This window comes from Dendropsophus ebraccatus, chromosome 6 (assembly GCF_027789765.1).
Source record: "Dendropsophus ebraccatus isolate aDenEbr1 chromosome 6, aDenEbr1.pat, whole genome shotgun sequence".
In the NCBI taxonomy this organism is placed as follows: domain Eukaryota; kingdom Metazoa; phylum Chordata; class Amphibia; order Anura; family Hylidae; genus Dendropsophus; species Dendropsophus ebraccatus.
The window spans coordinates 20,450,015-20,468,417 of record NC_091459.1 but is presented as its reverse complement, the minus strand read 5'-3'; the positions used below and the strand labels follow the sequence as shown (position 1 = coordinate 20,468,417).

At 42.9% G+C, this 18,403-nt stretch overlaps 1 protein-coding gene across 5 annotated transcripts in view; it reads right to left on the bottom strand.

The window, feature by feature from the left end:
* Positions 1-17,711, bottom strand: part of KCNQ5 (potassium voltage-gated channel subfamily Q member 5) — a 436,454-nt gene extending 418,743 nt beyond the window's left edge. For all 5 annotated transcript variants that reach the window (XM_069974630.1, XM_069974632.1, XM_069974631.1 and 2 more), the window contains exon 1: positions 16,576-17,711. In XM_069974630.1, coding sequence (XP_069830731.1) covers positions 16,576-16,973 — 398 coding nt within the window. In that variant the 5' untranslated portion in view covers positions 16,974-17,711. The remainder of the gene's footprint in view (positions 1-16,575) is intronic.
* Positions 17,712-18,403: the final 692 nt, after the last annotated feature.

The window sequence follows — 18,403 nt, the reverse complement described above, 5'->3', positions numbered from 1 at the left end:
CCGTGTGTGGGTTTGGGCAGATTATCGACAAAAACATATCATATCTCATAATAATATTAAAAGCAAGTCACCCTTTCCAAAACAGCTTATTATTATTATTCGGGTTGTTATTTAAGGGTCAAATAGTCGCCGCGTTTTTAGAATTTATATCGAGCAAAAGTGAGTGAGATTGAACAACAATATTAGATACAGCCGCACGGACACGGGGGCACTTTTTCTAAAAAAAAAAAAAAATACCCTTTTAGAACTAAGAATAAACCCATAAGATTTCCATGTTGTAGAAACCAGGGGAATATGTTTTGGGTGTGTAAGGCTGGGTTCACACTATGTTTTTTTTTCATCCTTTTTTTTTCTGTTGTTAAAAAAAAAAAAAAATGATGGAAAAACGGATACATTTTTGCGCCTCCATTTTGATCTGACTCCCATTATTTAAAAAAAAGGATCAAAACGCATACGTGTTTTTCAAACGTACACAAAAATGCGGTCAACCTTGTTTTTGTGTACGTTTATAAAAAACGGATGCATTTTGATCCGTTTTTTTTTATAATGGAAAAACGGATCAAGACGGAGGAACGAAAATGCATCCGTTTTTTTTCCATTTTACAAAAATAGATGAAAAAAAAGGATAAAAAAATGCCTAAGTCTGAATATTCTTCAAAGACGCCATATTTCAATTTATAGTGGTTTTATGAGAAAGAAAACATAATTATGCTAAATAAAAAAAAATATATATATATATATATATATATATATATATATATATATATATATATATATATATATAATTATTCTTTTGAACATATGATAATAATTTGTATTTATCTTGCAACAATGTAAACTATTAGGCTATGGTCACAGAACAGCCGGTCTCAGAAAAGATCATCCCGGCCGCTACTGCAGTACTGGCCGGATGATCTTTAGCGCCACTGAGTTCTGATGCGGGCGCATCCGTGCATGCCCGCATCAGAACTCCCCACTGCACACAATGGAGCGTGCGGCCGGAGCCGCTTGCTCCATAGTGTGCACTGACAGGGTTTTCTGCGGTCACTGAATAGCGGCCGCAGACGGCACCACTAGGGATCACTATGTGTATACTCTCCGGCCAGTATTTCCTCAGCCTGCAGCACTACGTAAGTACCGCAGAAATCATGGCTGTTGTAACGTAGCGTAGTGTGAACATAGCCTTACACAGCAAATTACTAATGGGGGGATTACACACACGTTACATGACAAGTAACAATAAGTAATGAACAAGCAATGAAACAACTATAGAGTGGCCCCTGCCCATACAAGCTTCTAATCTGAAATGGGAGGAGTGACACAAGATACTTTGCTAGTTAATCCATAGGACCAGCCACTTGGTAGCGGTGATGCTCCATGGAAGGTCCCACTGGCCAAAATCCATGAAAGGTCCCATTCGCCAAACCAGTCTTCTCCAAAAGGAAGAGACACCCATCTGTAGACGGCTTTCCCCCCGTCAGTAGACAGCAGGGTACTGGATGACTATAGAGTTTCCTTAGATACAGAGATACTGATTCTCACTGAAGACACCCAGCTGATGTATAAAGACAGATCCACCTAGATCCCGTTCTAGGTGGATTACTTGGTTGCAATCCCGAAAATGGTCACAACTGAGATACATACACAGCAAAATCTGCCCAATCAACCCAATCGATTCATCCCTACATTCTCCCCAATAATCAGACTGCAGTTTTTTTTCCCCCATTCTACATTTAAGTCATCTTAAAGGGGTATTCCACTCAAACATAACTTTGATATGTTGCTGCCCATGGTGAGACTAACAATAAACTCCATATTATCTATTTAGTCTCCTTCCCCCAGTTCTGCTGAAAACACAAAAATCTGTATATAAGCCTTTCTCTCTGTCTCCCCCTCCTCCCTCTCCCTTATGAGACAGCTGATGTAAAAATAAGTCCCTGAATGGCTTTATCTTTATGCTTATTTGTAATGCTGGAAGGGGTAAATCACATTGAGTTCATTAGCAACTTGCCCTCAGAATAACCCTCCCAGCATTACAAAGAAGCTAAAAAGTTGCTGATAAAGCCAGTCAGGGACTTGTTTACTTCAGCTGTCTCAGAAGGGAGGAGGAGGAGGGGGAGACTGAGAGAATGCTTATATACAGATTTTTGTGTTTTCAGCAGAACTGGGGGAAGGAGACTAAATAGATAATAACAAGTATGGAGTTTCTTGTTAGCTCGCACACAGATATTTGTGTCTTCAGCAGAAAGCAGCGGCTCAGAACTGGGGGAAGGAGACTGAATAGATAATAACAAGTATGGAAGGAATTGTTAGTCTCACCATGGGTAGCAACATATCAAAAGTTATGTTTGAGTGGAATACCCCTTTAAAATGCAATATGTAGCTTTTGATAACTTAACTTTTTACGTTTTTGAAGTTATTTATTTGCGATTTGCATATAAAAAGGAAAGCGTTCCAATAAAAATAAAATTACCACTCCCGAGTCACTAAGGACATGAATCCTAACCACAGACTACATAACACGACAAGCAAACATTGTGGGAAAACAGTAGCACCCCTTCAAATCACTGGAAACATTTGAGTCTTCAGGGCAAAGCAAACATTTGTTTCCAATCAGTGGCTTATTACGTCCTCGGAACGATGGCGGAGCTTTTTCTACCAACGGAACTCCGACCACTCTCCAACCTTTCATTCCGTTTTCCTTGCGACCTCTCTACTGTTTGATAAGAACAAATGCACTAACATTACAATTACAGCTCAGCCATAGAATCTTGGCTGCGAGAGACAAGGCCTGTGGCAGCCAGGAGGTGACATTAAACATGGGTCATCATGCATACTAACACCAGAACTACAGAAATTCCGCCTTAAGGAAGCAGCAGTTTACTAAACAAGAACGGATAAAAAAGCAGTAACTCTGCACTGCATTACCTATCCCTGGTCGCAATATTACAGGCAAGAGACACACACGTTAGTACAGCTAGATCCGTTTAGATTTGAATATTTTATAGGACGAGGCTAAGTTAACATTTTGTATTCTGTTGTCATGGTTTTTGCCTCGATTGCCGATTGTGTTGTTTTGTAAAGAAGTAGCTCAAGGAAAAGATTCCTAGAACTGCTTTATCAAAGTCGAAACGGTGCGCAGCATGTAAGCATGTTTCCCTACTGAAACCAGTTTTTTTTTAAAAAATCATACCAAAATTGTGTCAGATAGCAGCAGCAAGCCTTAAAATGGGAATTTTTATATAATAACTCAAAAACACGGCCATATTACGGTTCTGCACAATGTGTATTGTAGAAAGCAATACCCATTTGGGGGCCTTACTGTACGTAGGTAACAGCAGGTTAGTAGAATATTGCCTGCTGGTAGGTTTCAATAGGACATCATATATATATATATATATATATATATATATATATATATATATATATATATATATTGGTCCAAAAGTAGGTGGACAGAATGGGGGAGATTTATCAAACATGGTATGAAGTGAAACTGGCTCAGTTGCCCCTAGCAACCAATCAGATTCCACCTTTAATTTTCCAGAGTCTATGAGGAATTAAAGGTGGAATCTGATTGGTTGCTAGGGGCAACTGAGCCAGTTTCACTTTACACCATGTTTGATAAATCTCCCCCTTCATAACCCTATTACACATACTGTCCACCTGTTTGAAGACATATGGAGAAAGTTTTTGGACCATAAATACACGGGCCGAGCAGGGCCCGATAATACCTGTAAACGAGCAGCGATCTGCTAGATCGTTGCTCGTTTACTGGACCTATTACACGGCCTGATAATCGTTTGACAAGAGCTGCAAGGACATTGTTACCGATGTCCTTGCAGCCCTTGCTAAACTGGCATACATTACCCATCCACGTTCCAGGGCTGCTCCTGCGTCCGCTTCTCCCGGGGGTCCCGCGCGCTCTCTAGCGTCACAGCAGCCTGTCAGTTGGTAGGCCGCTCAGCCAATCACAGGCCGGGACCGCCGCGGCCTGTGATTGGCTGAGCGGCCTATCAGCTGACAGGCCTCTGTGACGCTAGAGCGCGCGCGGGACGCAGGGAGAAGCGGACGGCAGGAGCAGCCCTGGAACGTGGATGGGTAATGTATATCGTTAGTCGCCGGCCACGCACCGCTATTACACGCAGCGGTGCGCGGTCGGCGCCCGACGAAAATAGGTTCTAACCTATATCAACGATCAGCCGATGATCGTTGCCATCGGCTGATCGTTGCATTTATTACACGGAGCGATAATCGGCCGAATCGGGCCAATTCGGCCGATTATCGTTCCGTGTAATACCACCCAAGAACAAAGCATTCAGAGCAGGAAGATCTTTACCAAGAAAGTTGTTCTGGGAATGCTCCTGATCTACTTTATGTTCACACACTGTCGTTTTGAGACCATCTTGGACGGTCTTCATTCATTTGCGGCTGTAATTATGAAACGACGTCCTTTGACATGAAAATAACGGCCGTCCAAAAAGAAGGCCACAAAACAATTGTTGTGCGAACATAGGGGGAGATTTATCAAACTGGTGTAAAGTAGAATTGTCTTAGTTGCCCCTAGCAACCAATCAGATTACACTTTTCATTCCTCACAGATGCTTTGAAAAATGAAAGATGGAATCTGATTGGTTGCTAGCGGCAACTAAGACAATTCTACTTTACACCAGTTTGATAAATCTTCCCCATAGTCTTAAAGGGGGTTATATGCATAGTGAAAACTTTATATTTTTGCATGTACATATAAAACAATAAAGAGGTTATGCTCACCTATCCGCGCTCCTCTGGCATCCTTCAACAGGTCTCCGGTGTCCCCCGCAGAGGATCCCGCTTCTACTCTCAAGACGAACATGTCTTTGGGGTGACAGATGGGGGTAGAGATGAACGAACATTGGGAAATGTTAGGTTCGATCGAACTCGAACCTTCTCGAACCTGCAGCATTTGATTCCCGATGCCTTCCTGTTCCATGGGGAAGGTGGAAACTGCCGGAGTACCGCCTGGAAAACAGGGATACAGCCTATTACCTAGCAGTCTCCACCTTCCCCATTGGGAAGGCATTGGGAATCAAATGCTGCAGGTTCAAGAAGGTTCGAGTTCGATCGAACCTAACTTTTCCCGATGTTCAATCGTCTCTACTCTGTGGGATACTGGAGACCTGTAGAGGGGGGCTGGGGGAGCGCAGACAGGTAAGCATTGCTTCTCTATGGTTTTATATGTACTTGCAATAATTTAAAGTATTCTCTGACCCCTTTAAAGTGACTCTAGATCCAACAACCCACCCCACCAAACCGCTAATACCATCCGTTTGATGAGAGTAAATCCTTACTGGTTGTGTCTCTTAAAATGTGCCCGGTGCCTTGGTTAGAGCAAAAATTATGTTTTAAACATGCAGCACTATGTCATACTGGCGTGGCCTACAGTGTCTGTGCCCCAGGTCTGCGATGCCCCTCCTTTCTTCCTCCCCTCCCTCATCATCATTAGGAACACCCCCAGGAAGGATTTCTATTCATAGCTTGTCTAAACAGTAAACCTGTGTCGCTATAGCACATGTGCACTGTTTGGACGAGCAATGGATAGAAATCCTACCTAGGGGCGCTCCTAATGATGAGGAGGGTGGGGAGGAAGAAAGGAGAGGCATCACAGACCTGGGGCACAGACACTCTAGGCCACACCAGTATGACATGGTGCTGCAAGTATAAGATCATTTTTTGCTCTAGCCAAGGCACCGGGGATATTTTAAAAGACCCGACCGGTATGGATTAACTCTCATCAAACGGATGGTACTAGCAGTTTGGTGGGTTTGTGCTGATAGATGAGGAGTCGCTTTAACAGGATCCAACCCCTTTACATACAGTCTTGCTCACCAGCCCTAGCTCAGGAGGCTTATCATGATGACATGTCAGCCCTACTGTATCTAGCTGTTGCAACTGTACTATATCTGTACCTATTCAATTGTGCCTGAATCCTCTGGTGACATGGGAATGCATATGATTATAATTATTTCAGATTGAAAATAAATAACACATTACGAAAAGTAATTAGACATCATTATTTCTTGTAAACAGGAAATTCCTGTTGACATAAAAAAAAAACTATAGTGTTTGGTAAACAACATTAACAACGTAGATAACTATTATATACCTGTGCCGTGAAGAGCGAGTTCCCATAAGCCTCCTATAACAGTGAACACACGATTTGCTAATTCTCTCCTATTATGTAAGTTCGGTTTAACTTGTAAGTTATTTTTTCCTTTGTGACAATATAGACGTTAAACAGTAATGAAACACATTATCTGTCGACCATGGCAGCAAATCTTATCTCCAATTTACAGAAGGCGTCAATAACTTACTGATGCTCCATACTGACAATGAGTTTGGTACTTTATCAACACCTGATTTGCACAGAGCTCATTGCATACACATGAATTTGCACTTGCTATGAAAAGTAAATGGAGATTGCTGATAGCAATGGAGCTAAACCAATAGATATCGTCAACCCAAATGATTTGAATATGCCAAGGCTAGTCATCCCCCCCCCCCCCCCCCAAAAAAAAGAAAGAAACATGCACAGACTGCTCTTAATCCTCTATCCCAAATAGAATATTCCTTATAGCCACCTCTGTCCCATGGACCCGGTATTTTCCCTCTACAGTTTTTAGCCCACAATAGCAAGCTAAATGCAGATGGTTTATCTCCACTGGTCACAGAGATACGTGTAGAAGCAGATAGAGGAGACTGTGCAGCAGTAACTGCATGACTACATGGTTCTCTCTATAGCCAGTGGCATAGCTATAGGGATTGCAAAGGTCGCAATCACGACCGTGCCCGCACCACCTGCTCTCACTCTGCAGTTCTCTCAAATCAGATGTGAAAATGACAGCTGGTTCACAAGGACTGCTGTGTGCAATACTTCTGGTTGCTCTTTCTTCCATTCAATATTATCAGCAATGGCTGATACAATTGAGTAGCCAATTATTGGCCATTAAGTAGAATCTAGACTTGAGCAGAAGAGATCAGAGCAGGAACCAGGAAAGGTGAGCTTTACCCTTCCCTCCCCCCCTTCTTGCTGGCAGCTCATGATGGGATTGGTAGTTTTGCAGCCTGTGTCTCTCCAGGTTGCAGCACTACAACCCCCATCATGTCCTGCTGGCAGTTCATGATGGGAGTTGTTGTTTTACAGATGGAGAGTAAAAGATTGGGAAACAAGTATTAGAAAATGACTCAGTATAGTATATTAATTATAGGGGACAGTGGCACAATACAAAAGATGGAGGCAGTGACATGGTATAAAAGAGGGGCAGTGTGCAGTGACACAGTACATGAGGGGAACTTGGTGGGATTTGGTGGTGGTGGGGGGGTGAAAGCTAAAATTTAACACCAGGGCCCAACATCCCTGTCTATGGCCAATCATAAAGGTGGGAGAATTTTTATGCCGCGTAGCCGTGCTTTCCTACTCAAAAGAAACAATGCCAGTGGGGCACCATTTTTAAAGTGACTATAGGCATAGCATAGGTTCTGCTGACAGATCTGCTATGTAAAGCAATAATAGAGGGGGACCCATTAATTTATTACTTGTGAACTATCCAGATTTGCCATTCTAGCATATGTGTAACACCCCCGAGGTAACTGCAAGGGCATACATATTGGTTGCTATCTAGATTCCCACATGCACATATAGATGGAATAAGACTTTACATGAGGACGGCTATTTGAAGGCTATTTGTTTTATTGCCCCAATACATTTGAAATGAGAGACTGTGTATTTTTGTACAAGCTCTTAATGAAAAGGTCCTATTATTTGGCTTATAGAGCTCCTATGCAGACTACGCATCACTATGGTAACAGACAGCAAACAAGTTCTGCATATAGTTACATGGTTACATAGTGGGATAAATTCCACACCTCAAATCTTCAACTAATTACAGTGGCATACATGGAGAAAATGCCGGTCACATGTCGTGGAAATTTTCTCCAGATATTAAAAAAAAAAAATACTATATTAAAAAGACAAAAAGTAATTTAAAGGAGAAATCTGGTCAGATCCATTTGAGCAAATGCTGGGGAGGATAAGGATGCTCTTGACTCCCCCGCTTTAGCGCTAGTGGCTGCATACCGCCGCCCAATCTCGAGTCCCCGGCCGCTTCCTGGTTTGAGCCGATCCCCAATCATGACATGTGAGGTCCGCTCAGCAAGTCAGCATCTGTAGTGGGGTCCCGCCTCAGCTGCTGACTGGCTGAACTGACCTCACACTTCACACATAGGCTATACTAAAAAAAAAAAAAATATCAGAGAATGAATAATCCCTTTAAATAGTATATACCTCATGCAGACATCTCATTTTTCTATGTCCTGTAGATCAATGATTGATGACCTCCTATTTGGTATCTCCTGAGTAAAAATGAAAAAAAAAAAATAGCCCATTCGGCATTACATTCTCACAGCTGAGTCGTCTTACTACCTTTCCGGCAAACAAAATGTATGTCCAGGAATGGTTGCACCCAGTAAAAACTACTGCTGGTTGTAGAGTCTGAACATTCTTTAACTAAGGGTACTATTTCACGGAACGATAATCGGCCGAATCGGCCCTATCCGGCCGATTATCGTTCCATGTAATAAACTCAACAATCAGCCGATGATCGTTGTCATCGGCTGTTCGCTGATATAGGTTCTGAACTATAACTGTCACACATTGCTACGTGCAATAGCGGTGCGCGGCCGGCACCTGATGATATGCAAAGAGGAATACATACCTATCCAGGCTGCAGGGCTCCTTTTGCGGTCTGCTTCTCACCGTGTGCTCCCGCTTCAGAACGGCCTGTCTGAGCTGACAGGCCGCTCAGCCAGTCACAGGTCGGGACCACTGCGGCTGGTGATTGGCTGAGCGGCCAGTTAGCTGAGACAGGCCGCTGTGAAGCTGGAGCGTGCGGTAACCCGGGGAGAAGCAGAGAACAAGAGGGGCCCTGCAGCCTGGATAGGTAATGTATACAGTTTAAACAAGGGCTGCAAGGACTTTGGTAAGGATGTCCCTGCAGCCCTTCTTAATTGATTATCGGGCTGTGTAATAGGCCCTGTAAATGAGCGCCGATCTAGCAGATGGGCGCTCTTTTACAGTTATTACCGGGCCCCCATCGGCCCATGCAATAGTACCCTTAGAGGGATTGCCCTAGTCAACTGCTTTACTGGTCCACCTGTGTACCTGCAATAAATGAGAGGGTCTCCCACCTATTCAGATATATAGAAGTAAATCAAAGGTGATCACTAAAAAAACCATTACAAAAAACATCCTGATAATTTGCTTGATCGATGATGGACATTACCCCATACTTATGCCATAAGCTATCGGCAAGGGCAATGTCTATCATGGATCCGGAGGCATGTTTGGTGTAGTTATAGGTGGAGTTACAACACCGACGCCATGTTCTGGTGATTTCGGGCAGGCGAGTTACATACTGCTCGCACTTTTACAGCTGCACTTTTATATCAGAAATACTGGTAATAAGTTTTCTTTAAAGGGGAAGTTCACAAAAAAAATTCTTTTATATCAACGGGTGACAGAAAGTGCCAGAGATTTGTAATTTACGTCTTCTGGTACTTATCAGCTGCTGTATGTCCTACAGGAAGTGGTGTATTCCTTCCAGTGTGACACAGTGCTCTCTGCTGCCACCTCTGTACATGTCAGGAACTATCCAAAGCAGTAGTAAATACCCATAGAAAACCTCTCCTACTCTCTGGACGGGAAACACTACCACTTCCTGCAGGACATACAGCAGCTGATAAGTATAAGAAGATTTGAGATTTTTTTATAAAAGTAAATAACAAATCTATGGCACTTTCTGGCACCAGTCGATTTAAAGTCAAATATTTTTGGTGAACTGCCCCTTTAAGCTAACAATATATTCTAGTAATATCATAATTTCACCAACGTTACATATGATTTCCAGTAGTCACATAGTAATAGACATTTAATCATAAGCTTGGCCTTGTTTCTCCCATGTAGTGTATGAATCAGTCAGGGCTAAGCATTTGCGAAGGGATGTGTGCTCATGCATAACAACAATTTATCCAGGATATGAATATTGCATATGTTTCAGTGTATTTCTGAACTTGTAGCATTATATATTTAGTAAGACCTCCTTTTGGCAGTCAGTAAACTAGACAAACAGTTTCTAGAATCAGTCTTCCAAGGATTCTACTCACGTATGGAGTGGGATTGTTATCAGCGAGGAATATACAACAATGACTGGGTAAAGCTGTAAACCACCAGCAGATTATAAATAGTGGTGGAAAGGATTTGTGGCGTTATTTGTATAGGAATGTGGGTTGTAGTCAAATAATTATAACTCAGGATCTGAATACAGCAGGCAAAGATGGAGGCGGATGGTAACCCAGAGAATAGCTAAAGCATACAGCATTTACATAGCAGGTGTGTGCATTGTAGGAATCGGACAATACATACAGAGGGAATACAATTTGATGCTAATTTGTGGCCTAGGCAGCAAGTATACAATATAAACTGGCCACGATCTAGTGTATAATAGGCACTTATACATATATAGCAGGGGTCCTCAACTGGCCGACCGCAGTCCGAACACGGATGGCGGAGGCCAGCTGTCTGGACCCCTGCTGCAGCTCAGTATACCTAACCCAGGTGAGTATAAGTGTTTGTTTTTTTAATGTTATATGTTATATGGAAAGGGGAGCACAGGGGGGCTATGTAACTGGGGAAACACACAGCAGGGGTGCTATATACTACTGGGGGAGCACAAAGCGGGGGTCTATATACTACTGGGGGAGTGCACAGGGTGGCTATACAATACTCGGGAGCACACAGCGGGGGTTATATACTACTGGGGAGCACACAGCAGGGGCTATATGCTACTGGGGAGCCCATAGCGGGGGTCTATATACTACTGGGGGAACACATGGGGCTATATGGTAGGGGGAGCACACAGGGGGGCTATATATTACTGGGGAGCACAAAGCAGGGGGCTATATACTACTGGGGAGTGCACAGGGGGGCTATATACTACTGGGGGGTGCACAGGGGGGTTATATACTCCTGGGGGAGCATACAGGGGGGCTATATACTACTGGGGGAGCGCACAGGGGGACTATATACTACTGGGGGAGCACGCAGGGGGGCTATATACTACTGGGGGAGCACACAGGGGTCTATATACTACTGGGGGAATACAACACGTTTACTAATGATGTTCAGTTCAGGCCTTAACCTGACAATAGACCCCGGTAAGTGGACCTTCACTAAAAGTTATTGAGTACCCCTAATATATAGTATGGCATAGTTATAACTGCATACAGCAATGACAGCAGTTTTTTAATGTCTATGGCTATGTTCACACAACTTTACATTTTAGTAAAAAACGGACAGACGGACGCTGATTGCAATGAGATCAGCATCCGTTCTTTACTGCAGGGGCGGCATTGCACTGAAGTTGATGCAATGCCGCCCGCTGTGTTTACACAGCGTTATGTTAATGCCCATTCTTTGGAGCGGGCGTTAAAATAATGTACATGCCTATTATGTCAGGGCAAAAATAATAGCTGTTCCCACAATGTAACGTGTTACGATGGGCGCACTTTACATCGAAGTGAATGCCTAATTGATTTGCGGGCACACCCGTCGGTGCCTGCTAGTCAATTGTAAAATTGCTATTCAACGGACGCTGTTAAATGTAGTGTGAACATAGCCAAGGCTGTATTAGTGCATTGTATACTGTATGGCTGTATTAGTGCAGTGTATACTGTATGGCTGTATTAGTGCATTGTATACTGTATGGCTGTATTAGTGCTTTGTATACTGTATGGCTGTATTAGTGCAGTGTATAATGTATGGCTGTATTAGTGCAGTGTATACTGTATGGCTGTATTAGTGCACTGTATACTGTATGGCTGTATTAGTGCATTGTATACTGTATGGCTGTATTAGTGCATTGTATACTGTATGGCTGTATTAGTGCTTTGTATACTGTATGGCTGTATTAGTGCAGTGTATAATGTATGGCTGTATTAGTGCAGTGTATACTGTATGGCTGTATTAGTGCACTGTATACTGTATGGCTGTATTAGTGCATTGTATACTGTATGGCTGTATTAGTGCAGTGTATAATGTATGGCTGTATTAGTGCAGTGTATAATGTATGGCTGTATTAGTGCAGTGTATAATGTATGGCTGTATTAGTGCAGTGTATAATGTATGGCTGTATTAGTGCAGTGTATGGCTGTATTAGTGCAGTGTATAATGTATGGCTGTATTAGTGCAGTGTATAATGTATGGCTGTATTAGTGCAGTGTATGGCTGTATTAGTGCAGTGTATAATGTATGGCTGTATTAGTGCATTTTATAATGTATGACTGTATTAGTGCAGTGTATAATATATGGCTGTATTAGTGCAGTGTATGGAATATGGCTGTATTAGTGCAATGTATACTGTATGTCTGTATTAGTGCAGTGTATAATGTATGACTGTATTAGTGCATTGTATGGCTGTATTAGTGCAGTGTATATAAGGCTGTATTAGTGCAGTGTATAATGTATGGCTGCATTAGTGCAGTGTATAATGTATGGCTGTATTAGTGCAGTGTATAATGTATGGCTGTATTAGTGCAGTGTATAATGTATGGCTGTATTAGTGCAGTGTATGGCTGTATTAGTGCAGTGTATAATGTATGGCTGTATTAGTGCAGTGTATACTGTATGGCTGTATTAGTGCAGTGTATAATGTATGGCTGTATTAGTGCAGTGTATAATGTATGGCTGTATTAGTGCAGTGTATAATGTATGGCTGTATTAGTGCAGTGTATAATGTATGACTGTATTAGTGCATTGTATGGCTGTATTAGTGCAGTGTATATAAGGCTGTATTAGTGCAGTGTATAATGTATGGCTGCATTAGTGCAGTGTATAATGTATGGCTGTATTAGTGCAGTGTATAATGTATGGCTGTATTAGTGCAGTGTATGGCTGTATTAGTGCAGTGTATAATGTATGGCTGTATTAGTGCACTGTATACTGTATGGCTGTATTAGTGCAGTGTATAATGTATGGCTGTATTAGTGCAGTGTATAATGTATGGCTGTATTAGTGCAGTGTATAATGTATGGCTGTATTAGTGCAGTGTATAATGTATGGCTATATTAGTGCAGTGTATGGAATATGGCTGTATTAGTGCAGTGTATACTGTATGGCTGTATTAGTGCAGTGTATACTGTATGGCTGTATTAGTGCAGTGTATACTGTATGACTGTATTAGTGCCGTGTATACTGTATGGCTGTATTAGTGCAATGTATACTGTATGGCTGTATTAGTGCAGTGTATACTGTATGTCTGTATTAGTGCAGTGTATAATGTATGACTGTATTAGTGCATTGTATGGCTGTATTAGTGCAGTGTATAATGTATGACTGTATTAGTGCATTGTATGGCTGTATTAGTGCATTTTATAATGTATGACTGTATTAGTGCAGTGTATAATGTATGGCTGTATTAGTGCAGTGTATACTGTATGGCTGTATTAGTGCAGTGTATGGCTGTATGGCTGTATTAGTGCAGTGTATAATATATGGCTGTATTAGTGCAGTGTATAATGTATGACTGTATTAGTGCAGTGTGTAATGTATGACTGTATTAGTGCAGTGTATAATGTATGGCTGTATTAGTGCAGTGTATAATGTATGGCTGTATTAGTGCAGTGTATAATGTATGGCTGTATTAGTGCAGTGTATAATGTATGGCTGTATTAGTGCGCTGTATAATGTATGGCTGTATTAGTGCAGTGTATAATGTATGGCTGTATTAGTGCGCTGTATAATGTATGGCTGTATTAGTGCAGTGTATAATGTATGGCTGTATTAGTGCGCTGTATAATGTATGGCTGTATTAGTGCAGTGTATAATGTATGGCTGTATTAGTGCAGTGTATCATATGTTCACAGTCTTTCCTTGACACAACAAATACATAGATAAATATGAATACATACAACAGGCCCCACAAAGAGAAATATTTTTCAGGACTAAGAGGAAAGATTAAGCTGATATTATGTGAGTTGTAATATAGCATGAGAGCGATGATAATGAAAGCTTTAGTTTTTTCACGAGACTATAAAAGTAGAGTGTGAGTCACCAGCCGGAGCCCACCAGCAACAGTTAGTGGTTCCTCCTTCTCTCAGCCATGAGCAGAAATCTAATTCTGCCCTGGATAATAACACGCCCATTACTATTTCAGAAACTTATCTCACATGTCTCACACAAGCGACGCAGCTTCTTCTGCAAATGTGCATGTCTGCTGCGATCTCCATTCATCTGCTTCACACTCAGCTACCTCAAAGCTGAAGCCACTAACGCTGCTCAGACTTGGTGCCATTTTTCTTAAAGGGGTACTCCAGCGAAAATCTTTTTCTTTCAAATCAGAAAGTTATATAGATATGTAATTTACATCTATTTAAAAATCTTACGTCTTCCCATACTTATCAACTGCTATATGCCCTGAAGGAAATTTTCAGTCTGACACAGTGCTCTCTGCTGACATCTCTGGCCGAAATAGGAACTGTGCAGAGCAGGAGAGGTTTTCTATGAGAATCCCCATAGGAAATCTCTCCTGCTCTGGACAGTATCTGTCTGGGCCAGAGATGTCAGCAGAGAGCACTGTGTCTGAATAAAAATAAAAAAACAACAGGACATACAGAAGTTTATACGTATGGGAAGACTGGATATTTTTTAATAGAAGTAAACTGCAAATCTGTATAGCTTTCTGATACCAGTTGATTGGAAAGAAAATGATTTTCGCTGGACAACCCCTCTAAAGGGGAGGGGGCAGTTCTGATGTTGCAGGCAAAGTGATATAAACACATATTAAAAAAAAAAAAAAATATATATATATATATATATATATATATATATATATATATATATATGCAAAAAAATAACAAAATAAAATAATAATAATAATAATAATAATAATATGCAATGTTACATGAAATTGAGCAACTGATCTCCAACTGTGGACTGGGAGCAGTAGGAAGAATCCTTTTAAAACTTTGTACATTTGACAGTGTTCATCCTCTGAGCCAATTTTCTAGCTTCTCAGCAGTCACTCATTGGAGACAGATGTTATTACAGCAAGTGTTTCTTTTCCAATGTGGCAGGAGGGTTAGAGCACTGTCTGAAGAGTCCCAGCAAATGATGGTAAAACTACACAAATCACTACATACAGTAATAAATAGCCCAACAGAAACAACACTATCTGCAGGAATATATCAAATCTTCACTGTATTGGAAGAAAAGTTACACTATGTATGGCCATGTTAACAAGCCTCACTCATCTTGTATCTAAGGCTGCTTTTACACAGAGAGATTTATCTGAAAGATTTTTGAAGCCAAAGCCAGGAACAGGCTATAGACAGAGAACAGGTCATAAAGGAAAGACTGAGATTTCTCCTCTTCTCAAATCCATTTCTGGCTTTGGCTTAAAAAATCTGTCAGATAAAGCTCTCTGTGTGAAGGCACCCTTATGTGCTGCAGTGCATAAATCATACACAATACACAATGTACATAAATCATACACAATACGCATAAATCATACACAATACATAATGTGCATAAATCATACACAATACACAATGTGCATAAATCATACACAATACACAATGTGCATAAATTATACATAAACTCACACTTGATTTGAGTAACAATGTATAATACCCTGTAAGATCACTTAATAAGTCCTTCATGGGAAAACCCATAGGACTGCTCACAACAACAGGTCACAGCAGTGTACAATCCCTTACATCAGGGGAAGGGAACCTCAGCTCTCCAGCTGTTGCAAAACTACAACTCCCATCAGGCATTGACAGCCAAAGCTTTAGCTTATGATGGGAGTTGTAGTTTTGCAACAGCTGGAGAGCCAAGGTTCCCTACCCCTACCCTACAAGATGCCAGGACTCTCTCTAAACACAAAACACCTAATGACTACTAACACCATCGCCAGGTGTATAATGCATATACTGTATATATGATTAAAATATAGCATTGATTACACACAGTAGGACTACAGGGCATAACATATGGTACAATACTATGCATCTCAACACTGTCCCTAAAACATGTGACTGCATTATTTACACCATTGAAATCTGACATAGATGGGCACAGATTCGGTGATATTTAGACAGCAGAGTATGGCTTACAGTCATAAATATTACTGTGGGCTGTGCCCACATGTGACTGTACAAGTTACCAGAGCTTCACCCTGTGTATTATATTCTATTGTTTGTATTTAGAGGTGGACAGAACTGATGCTGTCTCTACATTGCATGGCATAGCCCTCACCTATACAAATGCCAGGGCTGTGCCCACATGTGACTGTACAAGTTACCAGAGCTTCACCCTGTGTATTATATTCTATTGTTTGCATTTAGAGGTGGACAGAACTGATGCTGTCTCTACATTGCATGGCATAGCCCTCACCTATACAAATGCCAGGGCTGTGCCCACATGTGCCAGGTGGTCAGACTGGTATCTCTACATCATAGAACACAGCAATGTCTAGTACTCACACGAAGACGTGGTAGACGAATGCCCAGCCCCGGGGTCTCTCCAGCACGTTGTACAGATAGTTCTGCAGCCTCCGGTACTTGACGTTCCTCCGGCAGCTTTGGCTGCTATTGTAAGACAGCGGCTTCCCCAACAAGCTCATGCGAGCGCCCTGCTTCCCTCTGCGGCTCTCCTGCAAGCCGCCTCCCGGCCCCCCGCCGCCTCTGCCGCTCTCACTACTTGTGCCTAGGAGCAGCAGTCCGTCCCCTCTGCTAGAGTTCAGGAGCACCCTATTACTCCGACCCGACTCCACATCCTTCATGCCGTAGTAGCGCTCCCTTCCCCTTCCTCTCCCTCCGGAGGTGCTTTTCATCCAGAGCCCGGAGCCGCCCTCATCGCCTCCACTATGGTTGCGGGGCATGGCATCACCGGCGTGGGTAGAGAGGGCACAGAGCAGACCTGGAGACGAGGTGCTTGACGACTGTCAGATCAGATCACGACAACTTGGCACAAGCCATGTATACAGGAAAGGGAGTCGGATGCCAGGGGGGGGTCTGTCACTTGGAGATGTCAGGGGCAGAGCTGCTGTAGTAGACAGGACGTCTCCTCACCCACACCACAGTAGTAGTAGTAGTTGTTCCACTCCCTCTGCTCTGTCACATGAAGCCACATATTCTCTCCTCCAGGGTGAGTGCCCTCCTCAGACAGTGAATCTGATTCCCTGATGCCCAATGTGGAGGCACCATGCCCAGCAGATCAGATGATGTTTCTCTAGTCTCAGCCCCTGCCAACCTGTGTGACACCCCTGTCACCAAGTGCCACCTCCAGCCAGTGCCCCTGCCATCAGCTGCTCCAATCTCCTTGCTGTGATGAGGAATAAACCAGCATCTGATGGGCACAGCTCTGCACCAGCTGCTGAGTGCCCATGGAGCACAGATCCCACAAGATGATGATCTCCTCAGCTGATGTCACTCGTGGAGCTCAGCACTGTGGAATTCCCTTGCTGCTCTTTGTACAGGAGGGGCCAGTGATCACACAGCTCTGTCCATCCTCCACACAGAAGACAAGGGATCACACAGCTCTGTCCATCCTCCACACAGAAGACAAGGGATCACACAGCTCTGTCCATCCTCCACACAGAAGACAAGGGATCACACAGCTCTGTCCATCCTCCACACAGAAGACAAGGGATCACACAGCTCTGTCCATCCTCCACACAGAAGACAAGGGATCACACAGCTCTGTCCATCCTCCACACAGAAGACAAGGGATCACACAGCTCTGTCCTTCCAGCAGCCTACTGGACCTTCATCCATGGGAAGTATAGGAGCTTAGATCCCCACCCACCACCACTTCAATGAGACCACCACTTCCCTCCACCCTCCAACAACTTTTCCAGAGGAACCCAGAGTAAGAAGAGGTTGCTAGACACTTGTCCCTGTGCAGCCTGCAGTTACAGTACTGCTGCTGCTGCTGACATACAGGCTGATGTGGGAGTAGAGGAAAGGGGGGGGGGGGGGTGTAGGGAAATGAACAGAAGCTGCTAACACTGTGATGTGGGGGAGAAGCAGCTGGCCGCATTCCTCCTTCCCCAGCCAGCAGCAGCAGCTCTTTCCTTTCCCTTTCCTTCACATGCTATATACAGTATGCTCCTCACTGTGCAGCTACATGTCTGTGCTGGCGTCCTGAGGCACAGGTGCAACCGCCAGGCTAAAGTCGGGGAGGGGTGGAGAGCTCTGGGGGCTGCGCAGCTTTCACGTACAAGTTTTGTGGGCAGAACTGGAAGCAGAAGCAGAAAACGTGACTTATATTTCAGGAAATGACATTAAACGGTTAATTAATGTGTACGAC